We start from the raw sequence: 17,740 nt of genomic DNA, 5'->3' as shown, positions 1-17,740 counted from the left end.
GTACTGTCAACTCTATTTTAGCCACTCTGGTGGGACCTATACTAGAATTTATTTGACATTTTTTTTTCAGCCAGTGTCTCTTCCTCCATCTCCTTTGTTCTTCCTCTTTTCCTTCTCCTTCTTTCTTTTCCTTTTCTTCCTCTTCTTTTAATTCTTCTTAGTGTATTTTACATAAGGCCGTATACTGTGAAATAACTGCATGAAATTATGGACTTGGCGTACAAAATCAATATTTCAAATTTTAAAATACAAAAACGGCATCCATGTCTCATCTAAAAGCATTGCCTGTTCCTCCACACCTGGGGAAATGCAGCTTCTGTTGTCTGGCTGACTCCTCAGTGCTCCTTTTTTTGCCAGGGCCCCTGTTGATTCTTGTCATGCTCTGGGCATGCTTGAGCCAGAAATGAGGGTTGTTGCCTGTGGCCAAGGACCACAATGGATTCTCAATAAACATCCTCCCAGTGTTAGGCTTTTCCAAACCTCCTCCTTCCCCACGCTTGAGCAGCTGAGCCGAGGGTTCCTAAGTACTCCCCCCACCTCTACCCCCTTTCACCCAAGAACTGGTGTTATTCTTTGGTTTTGAAAAGGGTCTTTCCTGGAGGTCTCCTCTTGGGTAATCAGATCAGGCCAACTGCAAAGGATTTAAATGGCCCAGTTTGAGGGGGAGGGGCAGCTCACGCAACTGCGGGTTAGACCAGCGGGCATTTTTTTCCTGTTTGGGGAAATGGCTACTGGATTAGCACTTTGCTGCCCAAGGTGGTGTGTGAGAATGTGTGTTTGTGCCTGTCCTCCTGCCATGCCTGCGAGGAGCCTGCCTGTTCCCAGCCCTGTCATTTCCTGCCAGTCGGCAGGGCCAGATGCCCCAGACCCCGTTAATGATATGCTGAGGGGTTTGGCTGGTGAAGGCTTTCAAGTGCAAGGGGACACAACCCCACACTTGAGGAAGCTGAGGGGCCGTGTGAGCCAGCGGCTCGGCTTAGCTCAAAATCCAGCAGACTTTGGGGAGAGGAAACGGTGCAAAGTCTAAGCATCAGTCTGGGGCTTCCCTTGGCAACCTTTGTGATAAAGGCTCTGAGAGGCTAGCTGGCAAATGGGCATCGATCAGGAGCCTTATGAGTGCAGAGCTGTCCGCCAGATCCACACAGAGGTGGCCAGAGGCTGGCGAAAGAAATAAGATGCATCTCCGCCCTCAAGGAGCCCATATTTGAGAATTAACTGGGAAGATGCTGATAAACAGTCCTCCTGACTCACAGATCGAAACTGGGACACGGTCCTTTAGAATTCCCTGCCCGCCCCCCGCCCCCCAGATGGAGGATGTCAGGTCCTAGCCCGAGCTGGGGCACATAGACGTGGTTGGGAGTCTGTGGACCCGGCATCTGATCTTGGCTTTGCCACTGTGGCGTGCCTGCTTTGTGTTAGGTGCTGGGGATACAGGTTCTTCCCTTGTGTGTGGGGGGCACAGGCCATGGGGGAGACAGACATTCAGTAACCACATAAGTAAATGCAGAATTCACATAGTGCTGGGAGCACATGTAGCCTAGAGATCTGACTAGTTCTGAGGATTGGGGACAGTGTCTCTAAGGAAGTGATGCCTAAAGGTGAGTAGGTCTCCACTAACAGGATGGGGAATAGCGCCCCAGGCAGAGGGACAGCATGTGCAAAGGCCCTGAGGTGGATGACAACTTGGTGTGGTCAAGGACCAGGGAGATGACCAGAGTCAGAGGGTGACAAGGTGACGGTAAAGAAGTTGGAGAGAGGGTGCTGAGGGTGCTATGAAGCTTTTGTAAGCCACGGGAAGGGAGAACAATGGAAAACCTTTGGAAGTTTTTAAGCTGAGGGTGACATGATACAATGTACCATTTTTAAACATCACTTTAACTGCTGGGTAGAAAATACATTGTAAAGAATTAAAAGTCAGGTGGTGTTATTCAGCCATTAAAATGAATGATGTTTTGATACATGCTACAACATGGATGAACCTCAAGAACATGACACTAAGTAAAAGAAGCCAGACGCAAAAGGTCACGTATTGGATGATTCATTCCATTTATATGAAATACCTGGAATAGGCAAATCCTTAGAGACAGAAAACATTAGTGATTGCCAGGGGCTGTAGCAAAGGGGAATGGAGAGTAATGGTTTCATGGGCAGAGGGTGTCCTTTGGGGATGGGGAAGATACTTGGGGGGCTAAATGGAGGTAGTGTTTGCACAGCACTGTGAGTACTTAATGCTATTGAGTTGTTTACTTTAAAACGGTTAACCTTATGTGAATTTGACCTCAATACAAAAAAAACAGAGCAGAGGGAAACAAAAGTGGGATTAGGATTTTAAGAGGCGGCAGCAGCAGTAGCTTAGGTGAGGGAGGAAGGTGGCTTGGTCCGGAACTCTGGGCTGGAGATGGAAAGTAATGAACCAACGTGAAGAGGTGACAATTCTCAGGATCCTTTTCGTTCAAATATGCTATGCAAATCAGGACGGTTGCAAGAACTTTGCTAGACGCCAGCGTTGGACTAGGCCTTTGCTGTCCCTGGTAAAACAAGCACATTTTCCTAGGTACAGTTTGTGGTCCAGCCTGCCATGCCAGAGAGCCCGTCCAGAAAGCGGCATGTCCACCCACTGCTGATACAGCCCCAGAGGATGGAGCTGCCCGTGCCAGCGTTTCATGTTGCTGCTTTCCCCAGAATTGGCCCCATTTCCAGAAAAATACATTTATGTAATAGACATCTAATATCTGTGAAGATCATGGAGAGGGTGTTCCTTTTAACAGCATCTGCAGGATATACTGAAAAATAGCCACTAAATTTTAGTCACGGCCACAGTCGTCAGACACAGTCGGCTGTGTCTGCTTTCCCCTCCAAGCATGTCTGGGTAATGAGCACAGATGGTAAAGGTGAATCCTACGTCCTGTCTACAAAGACTTCCTTGGTGGGTGGGAAGCGATATAGAATTTCCTTCCGCTTTCTCTGATTAAATAGCCATTCATCCTCCCACTTTCTCTTCTTCCTATCCTCTCTTCCTCCTTTCTTTCTATCCATCTTTCCATCCTACCATCCCCTCCTCCTTCATTGCATCCATCCATCCATCACCCTTTCATCCTTTGACCTTTTCACCCTTCCATCCATCCATCCATCCATTCTTCCTTCCATCCATCCTCCCCTTCTCCATCCTTCCATCTTCTCATTCTCTCTTTCATTCTATCCATTTGCCATCCCATTCTTTTTTTTTTTTTTTTTTTTTTTTGTGGTATGCGGGCCTCTCACTGTTGCGGCCTCTCCCGTTGTGGAGCACAGCCTCCGGACGCGCAGGCTCAACGGCCATGGCTCACGGACCCAGCCGCTCCGCGGCATGCGGGGTCATCCCGGACCGGGGCACGAACCCGTGTCCCCTGCATCGGCAGGCGGACTCTCAACCACTGCGCCACCAGGGAAGCCCCTGCCATCCCATTCTTTCATCTTCTTATCCTCTCTGTCCTTCATTCATTCCATCCTTCCATTTTTCACCCTTTTCCCCTCTATCCACCCATCCATCCATCCATCCATCCATCTGTCCAACTAACATTTATTTATACACACCCCTTCTCTGCTCCATCTGTGGCCATGAGTGCAGCAGCATTGAGCTACGATTACATCTGTGCTGGGTTAGACTTCCTTCTTCTTTTTATTTATTTTATTTTATTTAAAAATGTTTTATTGGAGTATAGTTGATTTACAATGTTGTGTTATTTTCTGCTGTACAGCAAAGTGAATCAGTTACACATATACATACATCCACTCTTTTTTAGATTCCTTTCCCATATAGGTCATTACAGAGTACTGAGAAGAGTTCCCTGTGCTGTACAGTAGGTCCTTATTAGTTATGTTTTACATATAGACTTGGTTCTTCTTGCATAAGGGATCTGGCCTCATCACTTAGTGGCCCAGTGCCTCAAGGCTGCCATCTGTGTTTGGGAGATCATCACGGTACATATTGCTGCAGGGTTTGACTGCATCCTCTTCATCTGCCAAGGGTCATGGTGGGTTGAGGGAGCTGCTGGATGTTTCAGGTGAAAAACATGGCTTGGCTTCTTCAAGGTTAAGCCCCTGCTCTACAGACAGCCAGTTGAACCTGGTCATAGTGATGTTAACATCAGGTCACCTGAACCCTCATTCTGTGCCGGGCCGCGTGCCAAGCACATGATCCCGTACAATCGTCATCCATCCTTCTTAGGTAGGTGCTGTGGTTTCCCCCATCGTCCAGGTGAGAACACTGAGGCACGAAGAAAAGGTGAGTTCACTTTCCTGAGGTCACAGTCAGGACCCAGGCTCCAGACTCCCTGACCCCAAAGCCTGCGAGTGTAACTCCTACATTGCACTCCCTCTGTGTAGACGCCTCTGTGACTCTCCACCACTGGACGCTCGTGTGGGATGAAACGCCGCCACCCCCGCTGCCTGCTCTTCTGCAGCCACGGTTCGGGGTGAGCCGGCCAGCGCGTGCTGCTCTAGCAGGAGGCGCCTTCCTGGCTGTCGGTGCAGCGACCACGGGGGGCAACTCTGCAGGCACACTTGAACTCCTTAAAGCTGAGGGGCAGCAGACTCCTGGAGAGGGTGACTTTTACGCTGCCTGTGTGGGAGGCCTCTAGTCTTAAATGAACACCCCTTCCTGGGCCCTCCATCCGGATCTGTGAACATTTCCGAGGCAGGTTTGCTTTGGCCACAAGAGGGCGCCCAACTCCTGGCCACACCTGAACAGGGCACTGGGGGAGTTGGGGGGAAGGCGGTGAGGTTAATTTTGGAGCAAACTCTCTTCAACTGATCACCTAAACTCCTGAGGAAGGGGAGAAATGTTTCAGAACCAGCCCAAGAGGTACATTCTATTCAGCTGGGGCCGAGCTAGGGGCTGAGAGCTCCAACAACAAAAACCACAGGTTCCGACCCTCAAGGAGCTCAAAGGCCTGGAAGATGGAGAATTAAAATGCAGCATTATGAGTGGCCGTCTTCATCCAGATCGATCATTTAATAGACATTTCGTGAGCACCTACTGCGTGCCAGGCTCTGTGCTGGTTGCCAAAGATGGAGAAACAAACAATACAGAGTCACTGGCTTCAAAGACCCTCAGTCCACTTGGGAGACAGAGCCTAAAAGAACAAGTTTGGAAAATATAGGAAAGTGCAGCCACAGAGATATAGAGAGAATATTTTAGGAGGATGGAGGAGGAACACCAACCCAAGCTAGGAGGAAAGGGGGAGTATCAGGGAAGGCTTCCTGGAGGAAGAACACTCAACCCTGGTTGGGATGGACTGGGGTGTCAAGGAAGGCTTCCTGGAGGAGAGGACACCAGAGTTGTAAAAAAACATATGGGGCCTTGACCCGACAAAGAAGGGGAGGGTTTCCCAGGCCGTGGGAAGTGCATAAGCCCAGTGCGAGGGAGCACAAAGTATGTGGCTGGAGCCCAGTGGGAGGGAGCCGGAGAGGGTGGCAGGGCCAGATGGAGGTGGGGAGTGGTTACTGGGTGCCACGCTAAGGAGATTGGGGCCCCCCGCTCTCACTGTGTGTGCTAGGGATACATTTCCCTCTCTTCTTTTTTCTGTCTCCCTTTCAGAGCCAAGAAGAAAAGCAAGCCGTTGAACCTCAAGATCCACAGCAGCGTGGGCAGCTGTGAGAATATCCCCTCCCAGCAGCGCTCCCCGCTGCTGTCAGAGCGCTCGCTCCGCTCCTTCTTCGTGGGACACGCGCCCTTCCTGCCCTCCACCCCTCCCGTCCACTCCGAGGCCAACTTCTCCTCAAGTAAGTCCCCGGCAGCTGCGCCTGCTGCCCTCCGCGCCCGGGGGCGCACCCTCTTCTCTTTCTTCCGCGAAAATACTCGGGAAGTGCACGCGGAACACGCCTCATCCACGGTCCGCCTGCCACCTCCACCTGTGCCACTCATGCCCCTGGGGATGGTTTCGGAGAGAAGGGGGCATAATTGGGAGGCTGTTGTCATTGGTCCCATGTGCCTCCTCTTTTTAGGCCTGCAGGTGTGTAGGGATGACAGCGGGAAGCAAGCATGCAGGGCATTAAAGGAAACATCAGCCTTTGCTCTCCTCTGCTTCTCAGCAGTCCGGTCACAGGATTTTTCCTGGCCACTGTGGATAAGGCATCTCTGATTCAATGTTGTAATTTTCTCCCCCACCGCGGGTCAATGCGCATAACCTTTACATCTCAAAGATGGATTTGGGTTCAAACTGGGCTGAGCGTGGCCTGGAGTGGCTTACATTCTGCTCCCATGAATTTTGCAGCAAAGGGGTTATTCTTGGGAAAGGAAATGGAACTTTCTGGTGATCAAGAGCTGAGGTCTCTGAAGGTGTTTAATCTTCTCTGCCTAGAGGCCCCTTTTGCTGAACAGGCACAGATGTGGTCAGAGGGGAGCCCCTGAAAAAAGCCCAACCAGTCCGCCAGCCAAGACAAAAACGTTATTGCCTGGGAACTCAGGAAGAGGAGGGGGTGCTAGAATTTGTAGGAAATAACCCCTTGCCCTTAATACAGCCAGACTGTGTCTACATGTTGATGCTCTGATAGATGGTAAGTGTTGTTGACTGGGCACCAGTATGTGCCACTCACCCACATGTGTGATATCATTTAGTTCCTGCAACAATCAGTGGTACAGATGGATTATTCCCATTGTATAGATGAGGAAACTGAGGCCCCGGGACATCAAAGAATCGCCTAAAGTCACACAGCTATGGAGTAGTTGAGTCAGGATTTGAATCTGATTCTTTCTCACTCCAGAGTATACAAGCTTATCTCTCATGCCTGATTTGATAACCAAGTTCCTCAAATACCCAGTGGGATACCTTTGTCTAAATGTGGGGTTCTATTCCTTACCTTTACATAGGGTTTTAAATTTTTTTTTAGGGAGGCCATGGGCTCTTTAAGAATTGGATGCAATCTATTAATTTTCTCCCTGGAAAACTGCACACGTAACGTCCAACACAAATGTCCAGTGTCAAGACTGTTGGGTTCAGAACCTCTGCCTTAGCCCAGCTGGGTGGTTGGCCCGGGGCAGAACCGTGAACTCAGTTTACAAGCCACAGATGTGTCTCATGAGTCCACTGCAGGAATCACTGGAGGGTCTGGTACCAGGAGAGACTTGTGTGGACATCAGTTAGGATAAGTTCCAGAGCCTGGCTTATCTCAGTGCCCAGAGGGTAGAGGCCCTGAATCAAGCAAACTAAAATAGCACTCATGACACACGTCGACGCCAGAAGAGGCCGATTTATCAATTTGTCAAGAGAAATCACCGTCAGAGAGACTCGAAACACTCCGTGACGGTGGGTGGGCCTGCGTGGCAGTCAGAGGGCTGCGTGGTGAGCCTGGACGAGAAAAAAGGGGACGACATATCCGATGTGTAACGACAGCAGGGTGGGGCAGGGTGTCACGGCCCTGGAGGGAGCTGCCTGGGTTCCAGTCCCTGCTCTGTTACTTTTGAGCAGTGTGTGGACCTCGAGCAAGTCAAGAGCCTCTCTGAGCCTCAGTTTCCTTCATCTGTAAAATGGGGATAACAATAGCTTTACGCCATAGATGGTTGTGAAGATTAGATCAGCTCACATTTGTCAAGTTGTCTGCACAGTAGTTGGCCAGAGTAAGTGCCTAATAAATGATAGCTGTTGTTCTGATGTTTATTGGCTCCTTAGCCTAGTAGCGTTTCCATCCTCTGGCTCTATGGTTAATTTTGAGGCTGTGGCTAAATGCCTTTCAGTTCACACTCCCCACTTCCTTACAGCCCTAAGAGTGCTTGGAATTTACCTTGGTGTGATGCTTGGCGGCTGCTTCCAGCAGCCATCTGTCTTCGTGCGTCGCCATCCCCTGAGTGAATGTCAGCATGGCCACCTCAGAGGGCTTGACCATAGCCCTGCACTTTAATTCTGGCCAGAGTAGAAACATTTCCAGCTTGCTGAAAAAAAGAAAAAAAAAAAAAAAAACCACAACCCACAGACTTGCACTTTCAGACCTCTGCTTCTGCCAGAGTTTTGCAAGGATTCGCCATAGCTCCCCACTTTTCATGCCTGCCCCATCTGCATCTGAGAGGAGAGGCTTCTCTGCTTGCCTGTGGGCAGGAGCAAAGCTCTGAATTCAAATCAGCTCCTGATACTAAGATGCCCTAGAAGCACTATTGTCTCTTTGGACGGTCCTGGTGGTCCTTGTATGCAGAGAGGTTGCTCTGATCTCCCAGGAAGGAGAAAGATAGCACTTTAGTCTCAGTGGGGGAACAAGTGTGTAACCCAAATATTAGCTGGACCCCTATGGACCAGTCCCATTTTCTTTGATCCTAACAAATGATAGAAACAGAGGCAGCCTGTTGGAATAGGCTTCAGATCAGGAAATGAGACTCTCTCTGCTGAAGTCTCAGTGTTGTCACCAATTGTCTGTATGACCTTTGTCCCTGCTGAGCACATCAGCTGCATTGTCACAGTTAAGATTCACTGCACTCTTTGAGGCAGACATCGTCATTCCCATGTTACAGATCAGGAAACTGAGGCTCCAGAAGGTCAGTGATCTTGCCCATGTTGTAGATTTTGAATCCAAATGCAAATCTAACCTGCATCCCGTCTTCCGGTCTCTATCTGGGTTTCAGTTTCCCCAACTGTACAATAAGAGACTCCACACAGGTCCATTCCGGAGCTTAGAAACCCTAAGGCTTACCCAGTGAGTATGCAAAGTGGCTTTTCCTAGGCAGATCTTTTGACTCACTTAGAATGCTGATTTTGGAGTCTCCAGGCCAGGGCTGTTGGGAGAACACAGCTGCTGGCACCGGCTCCCCCATGCTTCCTACAGTCCCAATCTCATGTCACTCTGAGTTGCAGAGGAGAACTTCCTGCCTCTGGGCCCCAGTGCCAGCCTTCCTCCCATGACCCAGCCAAGGGAGCCTCTGAGGCTGTGTCCCTGCCAGTCTGAGTCTGTCCGCCCGTTTGTCACAGTCAGCTGTGGCTCTGGCTGTGCTGTGAAGGGTGGTGATCCTGCATCTTGTTACCCCTGATGGTAATGCCTGGAGTCAGCATTAGGAAGATTCCAGCTGCAGAGTGGCCGAGTCTTAGACCCTTGGGGTGCCTAGCCACCTCGGATGGGCTGCAAGAAGCACTTACCTCCTTGGGGCTCACCCTCCTTCCTTGGTCTGGGGGTGACAAACAGGGGGAGGGAGGGAGGTGAAGGAGCCCTGGCTTCTGAGGAATCTGTGTCTAAGGTTAGCTATGGACGAAACATAAGGTATTAGACTCGGCTGCTCAGTGTGGAAGATGCTGACTCAGGAGTGAGCCTGCTTCCCAGAGAAGTAGAGAACCACGGACTCACCTCTCCATCCTCGCTGTATTGATTTATCCCATGCTGCCTTCATGCATGCCGTGTTACCCCCGTGGTATCTGATTGGATGCCCTCCACCCATGGACCACTTTTGGTCCAATAAGCTGTGTGTCTTTGGCTCCTTGGAGGGCATCTCTGATCCCAGCTGACTTAGGTAGCCTCTGTGATCCCTATAAAGAAGATTCTTCAGAATGAAAAAAATGCCACCTACAGCATCATGCATTACTGGCTGGCAGAAGTGATTCGGGGTCTGTAGCAACTAAGTGATGGCTGACATATCTTTGGGCACATCCCTGAACCCCGTGGGCCTGTTTCTACCCGGCAAGGATGTAGTGAGGACAAAATGAGGAAATCATGTAAATTTCCTAGCACAGGGGCCAGAGCTCAGAGCACTGAATCTCAATAGAGGGTAGCTCGGGGAGCTATTGCTGTACATTATGGGATGGGATAGCTTGTAACAGTGATGCAAATGGCGGTGATAATAGCAATGGCTTTTATTGTGCGTTGCCAATGCCCCAAGCCTCATCAGTTCAGGAGAGGCAATTTACTTCTGTTATTTTGTTTAAGCTTCAAGTCCTCCATCAGGTAGGTACTATTATGATCCCATTTTACAGATGAAGAAACTGGGGCTGAGAGATTTAAGTAACCGGCCCAAGGTCACAGGCCAGGAAGGAGGTGGAGTTTGCAGTCATTCTGAATCCGCCCGTCTGCAGTGCTGGGGTGTGAAATGGCCACGCTGTCTCCACTGGAACTTGCTTGCTCAACAAGTAGGGAGCTTCACTTGTTCAAGGTTTCTCTCTGGCACCCTTGCTTAGTTGGGGGATTTTATGGTGGGGGCCAGCCTTGCTCCAAGGATGCCTCTTGTTCACCAGAGCGTTGTGTTTGCCCAGCGATCAGCACCCGTGCTGGCTGGCAAACTATGACCCCGCCGGACTCTGGTGCTGATGTTTCGGGGACCCACCGTGCCAGGTGGTAGCCGTTCCTGTGGGGGCCAGGCAGCTGCAGAACGTGGCCAAAAGACGTCATCCTGAACATCTTTGGTAGAAGGTGAGGAATGATGGGGGACTTTTGCCACCTGCGGTTTTCTGGGAGTTTATTAGCTGCCTGGGGGTGGGAGGTTGAGTGCTTCAGGGCAGCAGCTACAAAAGCCAGCAAGTGACTGATGATACCTGGACATCCCCACCTTGGCCCCAGTGGCACCCGCTGGAGTTTGATACGAGGCCCCGATCTTATGAAATGCTGTCCTTCACCAGGTATTTGAAAGACAGCATGCCCTCGCCTCGTCCCAGCTCACCATGCCCTCTTCTCATCTCTTCTCCAAGCAACTCCTGTTCTTTGTCCTGGAGACACAGCGACAGGCAGCTGACCCTCAGTTGAGGGCCCCGCCTCCTGTGCCCTGAGGCTGAGTCAGAAGCCTGATTTGTTAGGGTGGCAGCAGCAGGTAGCAGTAAAGACTGATGAAGCCGAGCTGTGGCCTCCCAAGGAGCCAGGCCCTGGGAGGGCTGTACAGAGACTCCGGATGGGGGTGATTATATATTGCGGTTTAATGATCCTTGAGACCAAGGTTCATTACCCTCCCTCCGCCTGGAAGAGGGGTAGGAGGAGTGTGTGTCTTGACAAAAATTGGCTGCCTGAACCATATTCTCATCTCCGAATCAGGAGAGATTTTGAGAAATTTGTGTCTGACCTGATTCAGTGGTGGCAATTCCAAGGGGAAAACATATATCCTGTTGGAGTGACCTGAAGGACTTTTCTCCCCAAGAATGAGCCAGCGGAAAGCCTGCTCCCACTGCCCTCACCCAGGAGACACAAGAAGCACCCGTGTCCCATGTCACCTGGCATCTTTGCTATATTCAGAAACCAGCAGGTCGCTAACACGTACTGACCTTCTGCCCTTGCCAGGCAGGTGCAGGCGTTCAGATATATACACCTGGGAACAAGTGAAATGACACAGAAAGTTTCATAATGAAACATTCGCTCCTTGCACCATCCCTCTCCCAATCCTGCCTTTTTTTTTTTTTTTTTTTTTTTTTGAGGTACGCGGGCCTCTCACTGTTGTGGCCTCTCCCATTGTGGAGCACAGGCTCCGGATGCGCAGGCTCAGCGGCCATGGCTCACGGGCCCAGCCGCTCCGCGGCATGTGGGATCTTCCCGGACCGGGGCACGAACCCATGTCCCCTGCATCGGCAGGCGGACTCTCAACCGCTGCGCCACCAGGGCAGCCCCCAATCCTGCTTTTTAAAAACCCTTTCTGTGTCTGCTTCTTCTGGTGGACACTTCCACAATTTAAACTAGGTTGTACCAGGTTGTTGTGCTCAAAGCGTGTCCCAGAGCAGCACCACCTGAAAGCTCGTGAGAAATGCAGATGCTTACTTTCCTCCTTCCAGACCCGCTGCATCAGAAGCCCTGGGGAGTGTCTAGGATTCTCTATTTCACCAGCCCTCCAGGGGATTTTACATGTGAACATTTGAGCATCACTCGGTTATATGTCATTTTTTTTAAAGCTTCTTTTGGAAATAGTTTCAAACTTATAGAAAAGTTGCAAAAACAATACAGAAGATTCCTGTACCCCTTAAACTCAGAATCACTAGTTTTTAACATTTCTTTACATTTGCTTCCTCTCTCCAGTTCCCCCGCCCCCAACCCTGATTTCTCTCTCTCTCTCTCTCTCTCTCTCTCTCTCTCTCCCCCTCCCTCCTTTTGGTGGACCATTTGAGGCTAGGTTGTGTACTCTCTTATATAACCACACAGAGTTACCAGATTTAGTCAGCTTATCTGATCAAGACTGTCATCTAACCATCTTCCAATTTCAGCAATTTGTCTCAATAGCGTCCTTTAGAGCATTTTTTTTTTTTTTCTGGCGCAGGATTCAGTATGGGGTCACCTACTGCATTTAGCGGTTGTGTCAAGGGCTTTTGTCAAGGAACAGTTCCTTAGCCCTTGTCATTTGTGACTTTGATATTTCTGAAGAGCAGGGACCAGCTGCTTTAGAGAATGTCCCTCAGTGTGGGTTTGTCTGATCTCTTCTCATGGTTGGACTCAGGCCGTGCAGTCTTGGCGGGACTTCTGTGTAAGTGGTGCTGTGTTTTACCTTGTGCAGACCCTCTTTGTGGGCCCAGGGCTGCCAGATCTTTGACTTTTTCAAAAGAAGTCAGAGACCGTGACGTTTATGAGAAGACTCCCAGTTTTAAAATGTAAGCAGCCAGTGAAAAATCTTTCAACGATACGTGAACCCGTTTAAATAACCCCATGGGCTTGTGGGTCCTATTTGGTCTTGGGGTTCCCAGTTTTTAACCTCTGCTCTAGAACCATGGAGGTCGGAACTGGTAGGTGCCTCAAAAATCACTGAGTGCAAGCTCTCGTTTTACAGATGGAGAAACTGAGGCCAGAGAGTGGAAGGGACTTGCCCAGGATTACAGAGCTGGGGTTTGAACCTAGGTCTCCTGGGGCCTAACTAATGGTTCCCTCCGTTACACCAAGATGGTTGCAAAACTGAGGCTTCTGAAAGTGTACTGAAAGTGCCCGAGAGGAGGGAAACAGTGCCTTCATTTAAAAGATGACATGTTTTGTGTGTACGGGGGCACTGGTGCTGTGTGTGTGCGTGTCAGGGGAGTGCATGCAGGTAGGTATGTATGTTTTATGTGAGGCTACTGCTGGATCAATTAATTAATTTATGGCTGTGTTGGGTCTTCATTTCTGTGTGAGGGCTTTCTCTAGTTGTGCCAAGCGGGGGCCACTCTTCATCGCGGTGCGCGGGCCTCTCACTGTCACGGCCTCTCTTGTTGCGGAGCACAGGCTCCAGACGCGCGGGCTCAGTAATTGTGGCTCACGGGCCCAGTTGCTCCGCGGCATGTGGGATCCTCCCAGACCAGGGCTCGAACCCGTGTCCCCCGCATTGGCAGGCAGACTCTCAACCACTGCACCACCAGGGAAGCCCCTACTGCTGGATTTTTATCAACTCCCTCTTCTCTGGTCGGCCCGTATATTTTGGAATTCCTGCCTTAGCACAAAGAGTTTGGGCTCAGCATGCAATGGGCAACCTTAGACCTTTTGTTATGATTGCTCCCACCAGGAATTGTGGCAGCAAAAATCGGTTGGCAAGTGGTTGGTGCTAGGAGCCAGGGGGGGCATCTGTGCTTCTTGGAGTGAGCCCTGATTCTCAGTCAGGTACACACTGGCGGCACGGGCATCCCGTTCCCTGTCATCAGGACCTGTGTCTGATTGTGCCTTTGTCCTAGTAACAACCCCTCCTGCACAGATAAGTATTTTTGAACGGACAGTACCATTTCTGAGCATTCACTTTGTGGCCAGCATTGTGGGCCTTCAGCCACTCGGGATCTAGAGAGCAAAGGAGAGAGGATTCTGCTTGTTGCCCTCCAGAGCTGTAGAGCTGGCTGGTTTGGGCATCACTGAGGCAGGAGCTGAAGTTGCTAGACTTCGATGTAGTCTTTGGGATTTTACGGATGGCTCTCCTGCTTTAACTGACCAGAGAAGCAGGCTCCCAAGCAAAACTGCCAAAAACTATTTTAATCAGAAAATAAGCAGGTCTTTATCGCTGTACGATGGTGGTAGTATGGACATGTGTCTTGGTTTCAAGTGACAGTAAACAAACTTGAGCTTTTTTTTTAGTGTCGAGGTCATTTATTGGCACATGTAGCTGAAAAGTCCAGGGGTTGCATGAGCTTCAGGCTTGGCTGGATCTAGGGGCTCAGTTCATGTCAGGACTCCATATCTCTCAGCTCTGCTCTTCTCCAGGTATGGCTTCACCCTTAGGCTTTCCATGTGGTGGCGATATGGCCTTAGGAGTCTCAGCCCCTTCCCTCTTCTGGTCCACAGTAAAGGAATGAGATTGTTTAAGTCTGAGATTCACTGAGTCAACCAGCGTGACCACATGCCACCTCTGAACCAACTGGTAGGCCCAGGGAAATGGGATGGAAATTTACTGGCTTAACCCTGGGCTGTGATCTTTACTTTTGGGCTTAGAAATGGAGGATTTTGGAACATGAATGCTGGGGAAGCTGACAATCAGTGTCCATTAGAGTAAAAATGATTAACGAGGGTCCCTGTCCTCAGGGGCTTTGAGGAGCTTCTTCCTGGCCAGATTAGTTCATGATCCAAGATAGTGGGGCCATGTCTCCCCTATTGTACAGGCAACCCTTTCCTTTTTCTGTGTCTCCCTTGGGCTGTGTTTCTCAGTGATCCCTGGCAAGGAATTTCTTTTCTATCCCTCTGACACTCCTGGGGGGGTCTCCAGGAAGCACACAACCTGCCAGAGAAGGTTAACCCCCGGTTCCAGGAGGAGACTCAGCTCCACTCTCAAGGTGAAGCCGTAGCATCCTGGCATTCGCCAGGCACGGAATTGAGAGTTACACAAACCTGGGTTTGAATCTCATTTCTGCCATTTATTAGCTAACACCTCTGAGCCTCAGTTTCCCCATCTTCAAAATGGGCCTAATAGGCCTTTCGTGTGGAGTGGTTATCAGGATGAAATAAAAGGATGCTGAGCACCGTGCCTGGTGCCTAGGAAGCATCACCTGTGTTGCTGTGGTCATCGATACTATTATACAGCGTTGGGGTTTCGGTCAACTTTGGTCCTCCCTGGTTGCTGCTGGACATCAGTCCACCCCCCACCATACCTAAATGGAACCATCACTACTGATTGAATTCCTGACGTGTAAAGTGTGATACTGAGTGTATCAGTCCTTGTGGGCTGTTAGGGTCCTTGTGCCCATACCTGCCATAAACGACATGTCCTTTGCTACTTCTTTTCTTTTCACAGACGTAGGGTCTGCTCTTCTTCTCATCCCCAGGACTGTGCTCCCGGGCTCCCCTCCTGACCTTTCCTGTCACTCAAGTGCCACACAGGCTGTCCTGCTCTAGGGTGTAGCTCTGATAACTCTAATTTTCATCCCAGGCATTTTACCTATCTGTTACTCCTTTTGAGTAGGAAGTGTCCTCCTTCTCCAAAGAACAGGCTGCTTCCTAGGCCTCAGGGGGTCCTGTCACAGCCCCCCATCCCTACTGGCCTGGGGAAATCCCGGCATTTCCGTGCTGCCTTTAGCCTCAGCACTTCCTGGAAACCACAGCAGCCGCTGTGAATATTTAGGCCAGGGCTCAGCTACTTTTTCTGTAAAGGTCCAGAGAGCAAATATTGCCTTCCAGCTTTGCAAGTCGACAGTCTCAACGACTAACTCTTCGATAGTGTCGTGAACACAGCCTTAGGTAACCGAAGGGGCAGGGCTGTGTCCCAATAAAGCTTTATTTACAAAACAGGCAGTGGGCTGACTTGGGCTCAGACTTCAGAGCTTAACAAGACCGCGTTTCAGAGCCCAGCTTTGCCCCCTACTGGCTGGGAGGCCTCGGGTGAGTGAGGTCTCTGAGCTGCAGTTTCTCATCTGCAAAGTTAGGAGAACGGTCGGGTCTCCCTCATAGGGCAGTTGTAAGATTAAATGAGAGAACGCCTGTAAACTGCTAGCACAGGGCCAGGCACATGGTGAGCAGGCAATAAGTGTCAGCAATGACTATTTATACAATGTTACTAATGTGTGTATTTGTTATATATAACACATATACGTTATATATGTTACACACACACACACACACACACACACACACACACACACACACACACACACACAGAACTGAAGCAGTGTGGTTTTTGGTGAGGCTTCTCCACTCACCTTATTTAATGAGGCCGCTTGGTCCCCATGAGAAACCACCGTTTTTCTCCAAGGCCCCATTTCCTGTCAGGGGCTGCCATGCCCACAGCCCAGCTGATCCACACTGAGGTGACTGCCCCTTCACAACCCTTTCTGAGCAGTCTGGGATTCTGTTTCCATGGGCATTGGATGGGGAGGCAGACTATAAATCAAGGTTTGCACCAAGGACAAACAGCCTCTGCTCACATGTGAACTTAATTCAGATGTATGGTGTGGGGGATCCAGGCATCTGGACAGAGGCGGTAGCCCTTTGGTACCCAGTTTCTCGTCCTTTTGGAAATCCCACAGAACCTGGACAAAGGAGTGAGGGTTATTGGCGAAAGAGGGGTACCTGGCTTAGAGACCTCCAAGACTGCATTTGTCAGGGCTTTTTCTGGTGCAGAGACCCACCACATACCAGCTTCAGCAAATAAAAGGGAACTTTCTGGTTTAGGTACTGAAAAAAAATCTAGACATAAACAAGGGCTTCAGGAATGGCTGGATCCAGGAGCTCAGGGTCATCAAGCCATGTTCTTTTTCTCTCCCATCTCACAGTCCTGCTTTCCTCCTTATGGGTGTCATTCTCAGTTAGGCTCTCCCTTCATGGTGACCCTTGGCTGCTTCAGGCTTCCATCTTTATAGATCTAAGTGCATCAACCCCACTGAACCAATTGGATTGCGATGAAGGGGAATAGATCTCCAAGGAACACCTGGATGATGTAACTCCCAGAACAGAGATGCTGAGCAGGCAAGAGCAACAACTGCCCCTATAAAAAGCCACTGATTGATGGGTTGGGTACCTGTGATTCATGCTCTCACTTGTTTCTCTCCTCATTGAGTAGCTAGGGAGATGAACAATTACTAATTCAGAAAAAGAGAATGAACCTATTTGATGAGTTTTATTTCCTTTTCTGTCTACTTGAGATTCCTACTTTCAGAGGGTGTCAGAAATCTTTCTTTTCCCCTTCACCGTCGACTTCCAGCTGGCTGTGAAATAAGAAGGAACTACTTCTAGCCTGGTGGTTCCAACCTTGGCTGTATATCCCAATCACCTGGGTGAGGGGGGCTTTTCAAAATTCTGATTCCCAGGCTGCAACCCTGTCCAGTGACATCAGAGCCACTGGAGGGTGAGGCCCAGGCATCAGTACTTTTTATGCTCCCCGGGTGATTGCAATGTGCAGCCAGGGCCGAGAATCACCGATCCAGCGGGAGTGGCCAGCGTATTCAGAAGCTATCCTAGACAGGCGGAGGTAAGCTCTTGTAGGATTTTCTGAACACCTATGTCATCAGTGTAGGTGCTGCAAACTTTCTCTTCTCATCTCAAGCTCTGGATATAAATAGAAGACAGGTTTTGGTCTGCAGCGTCATCCCATGTGATTTACAGGTGTTGGGGTCCTGCCAGGGCCGTGATTCACCGCTGCCATTCCTGCTTGCTAACACACTGATTACTGCCAGATTATCTGGTCTCCTTGCTGCATCTTCAGCCAGGTGGGCACCGAGGCGTCAGCACAGGCCTCTGAATGCACATTTGCAGAGGTGGAGGAAGTGGGTGGGCAGACAGGTGTGAAATACAGACAGGACTGTGGTTCCTGGGGCGGATGACAGACAGATCAGGCTATGGGGACAGCGCCAATGAGGAGACTTGGACAGCTGTCCAGAGGGCCTCAAATATCTGCTTTTCCCCACCTGGGTCATTCATTCATTCAGTGCTTGTGAAGGGCTTACAAAGT

The 17,740-nt window shown here is 50.1% G+C and overlaps 1 protein-coding gene across 1 annotated transcript in view; it reads left to right on the top strand.

Annotated features, from left to right (window-relative positions):
* Nucleotides 1-17,740, top strand: part of KSR2 (kinase suppressor of ras 2) — a 398,943-nt gene that overhangs the window by 229,092 nt on the left and 152,111 nt on the right. Inside the window, exon 5 of the mRNA XM_065889764.1 lies at nucleotides 5,579-5,763. Coding sequence (XP_065745836.1) covers nucleotides 5,579-5,763 — 185 coding nt within the window. The remainder of the gene's footprint in view (nucleotides 1-5,578; nucleotides 5,764-17,740) is intronic.

This window comes from Phocoena phocoena, chromosome 13 (assembly GCF_963924675.1).
Source record: "Phocoena phocoena chromosome 13, mPhoPho1.1, whole genome shotgun sequence".
Classification (NCBI taxonomy): domain Eukaryota; kingdom Metazoa; phylum Chordata; class Mammalia; order Artiodactyla; family Phocoenidae; genus Phocoena; species Phocoena phocoena.
Note: the sequence above shows the minus strand (reverse complement) of the source record. Positions and strands in the feature narration are given on the sequence as shown.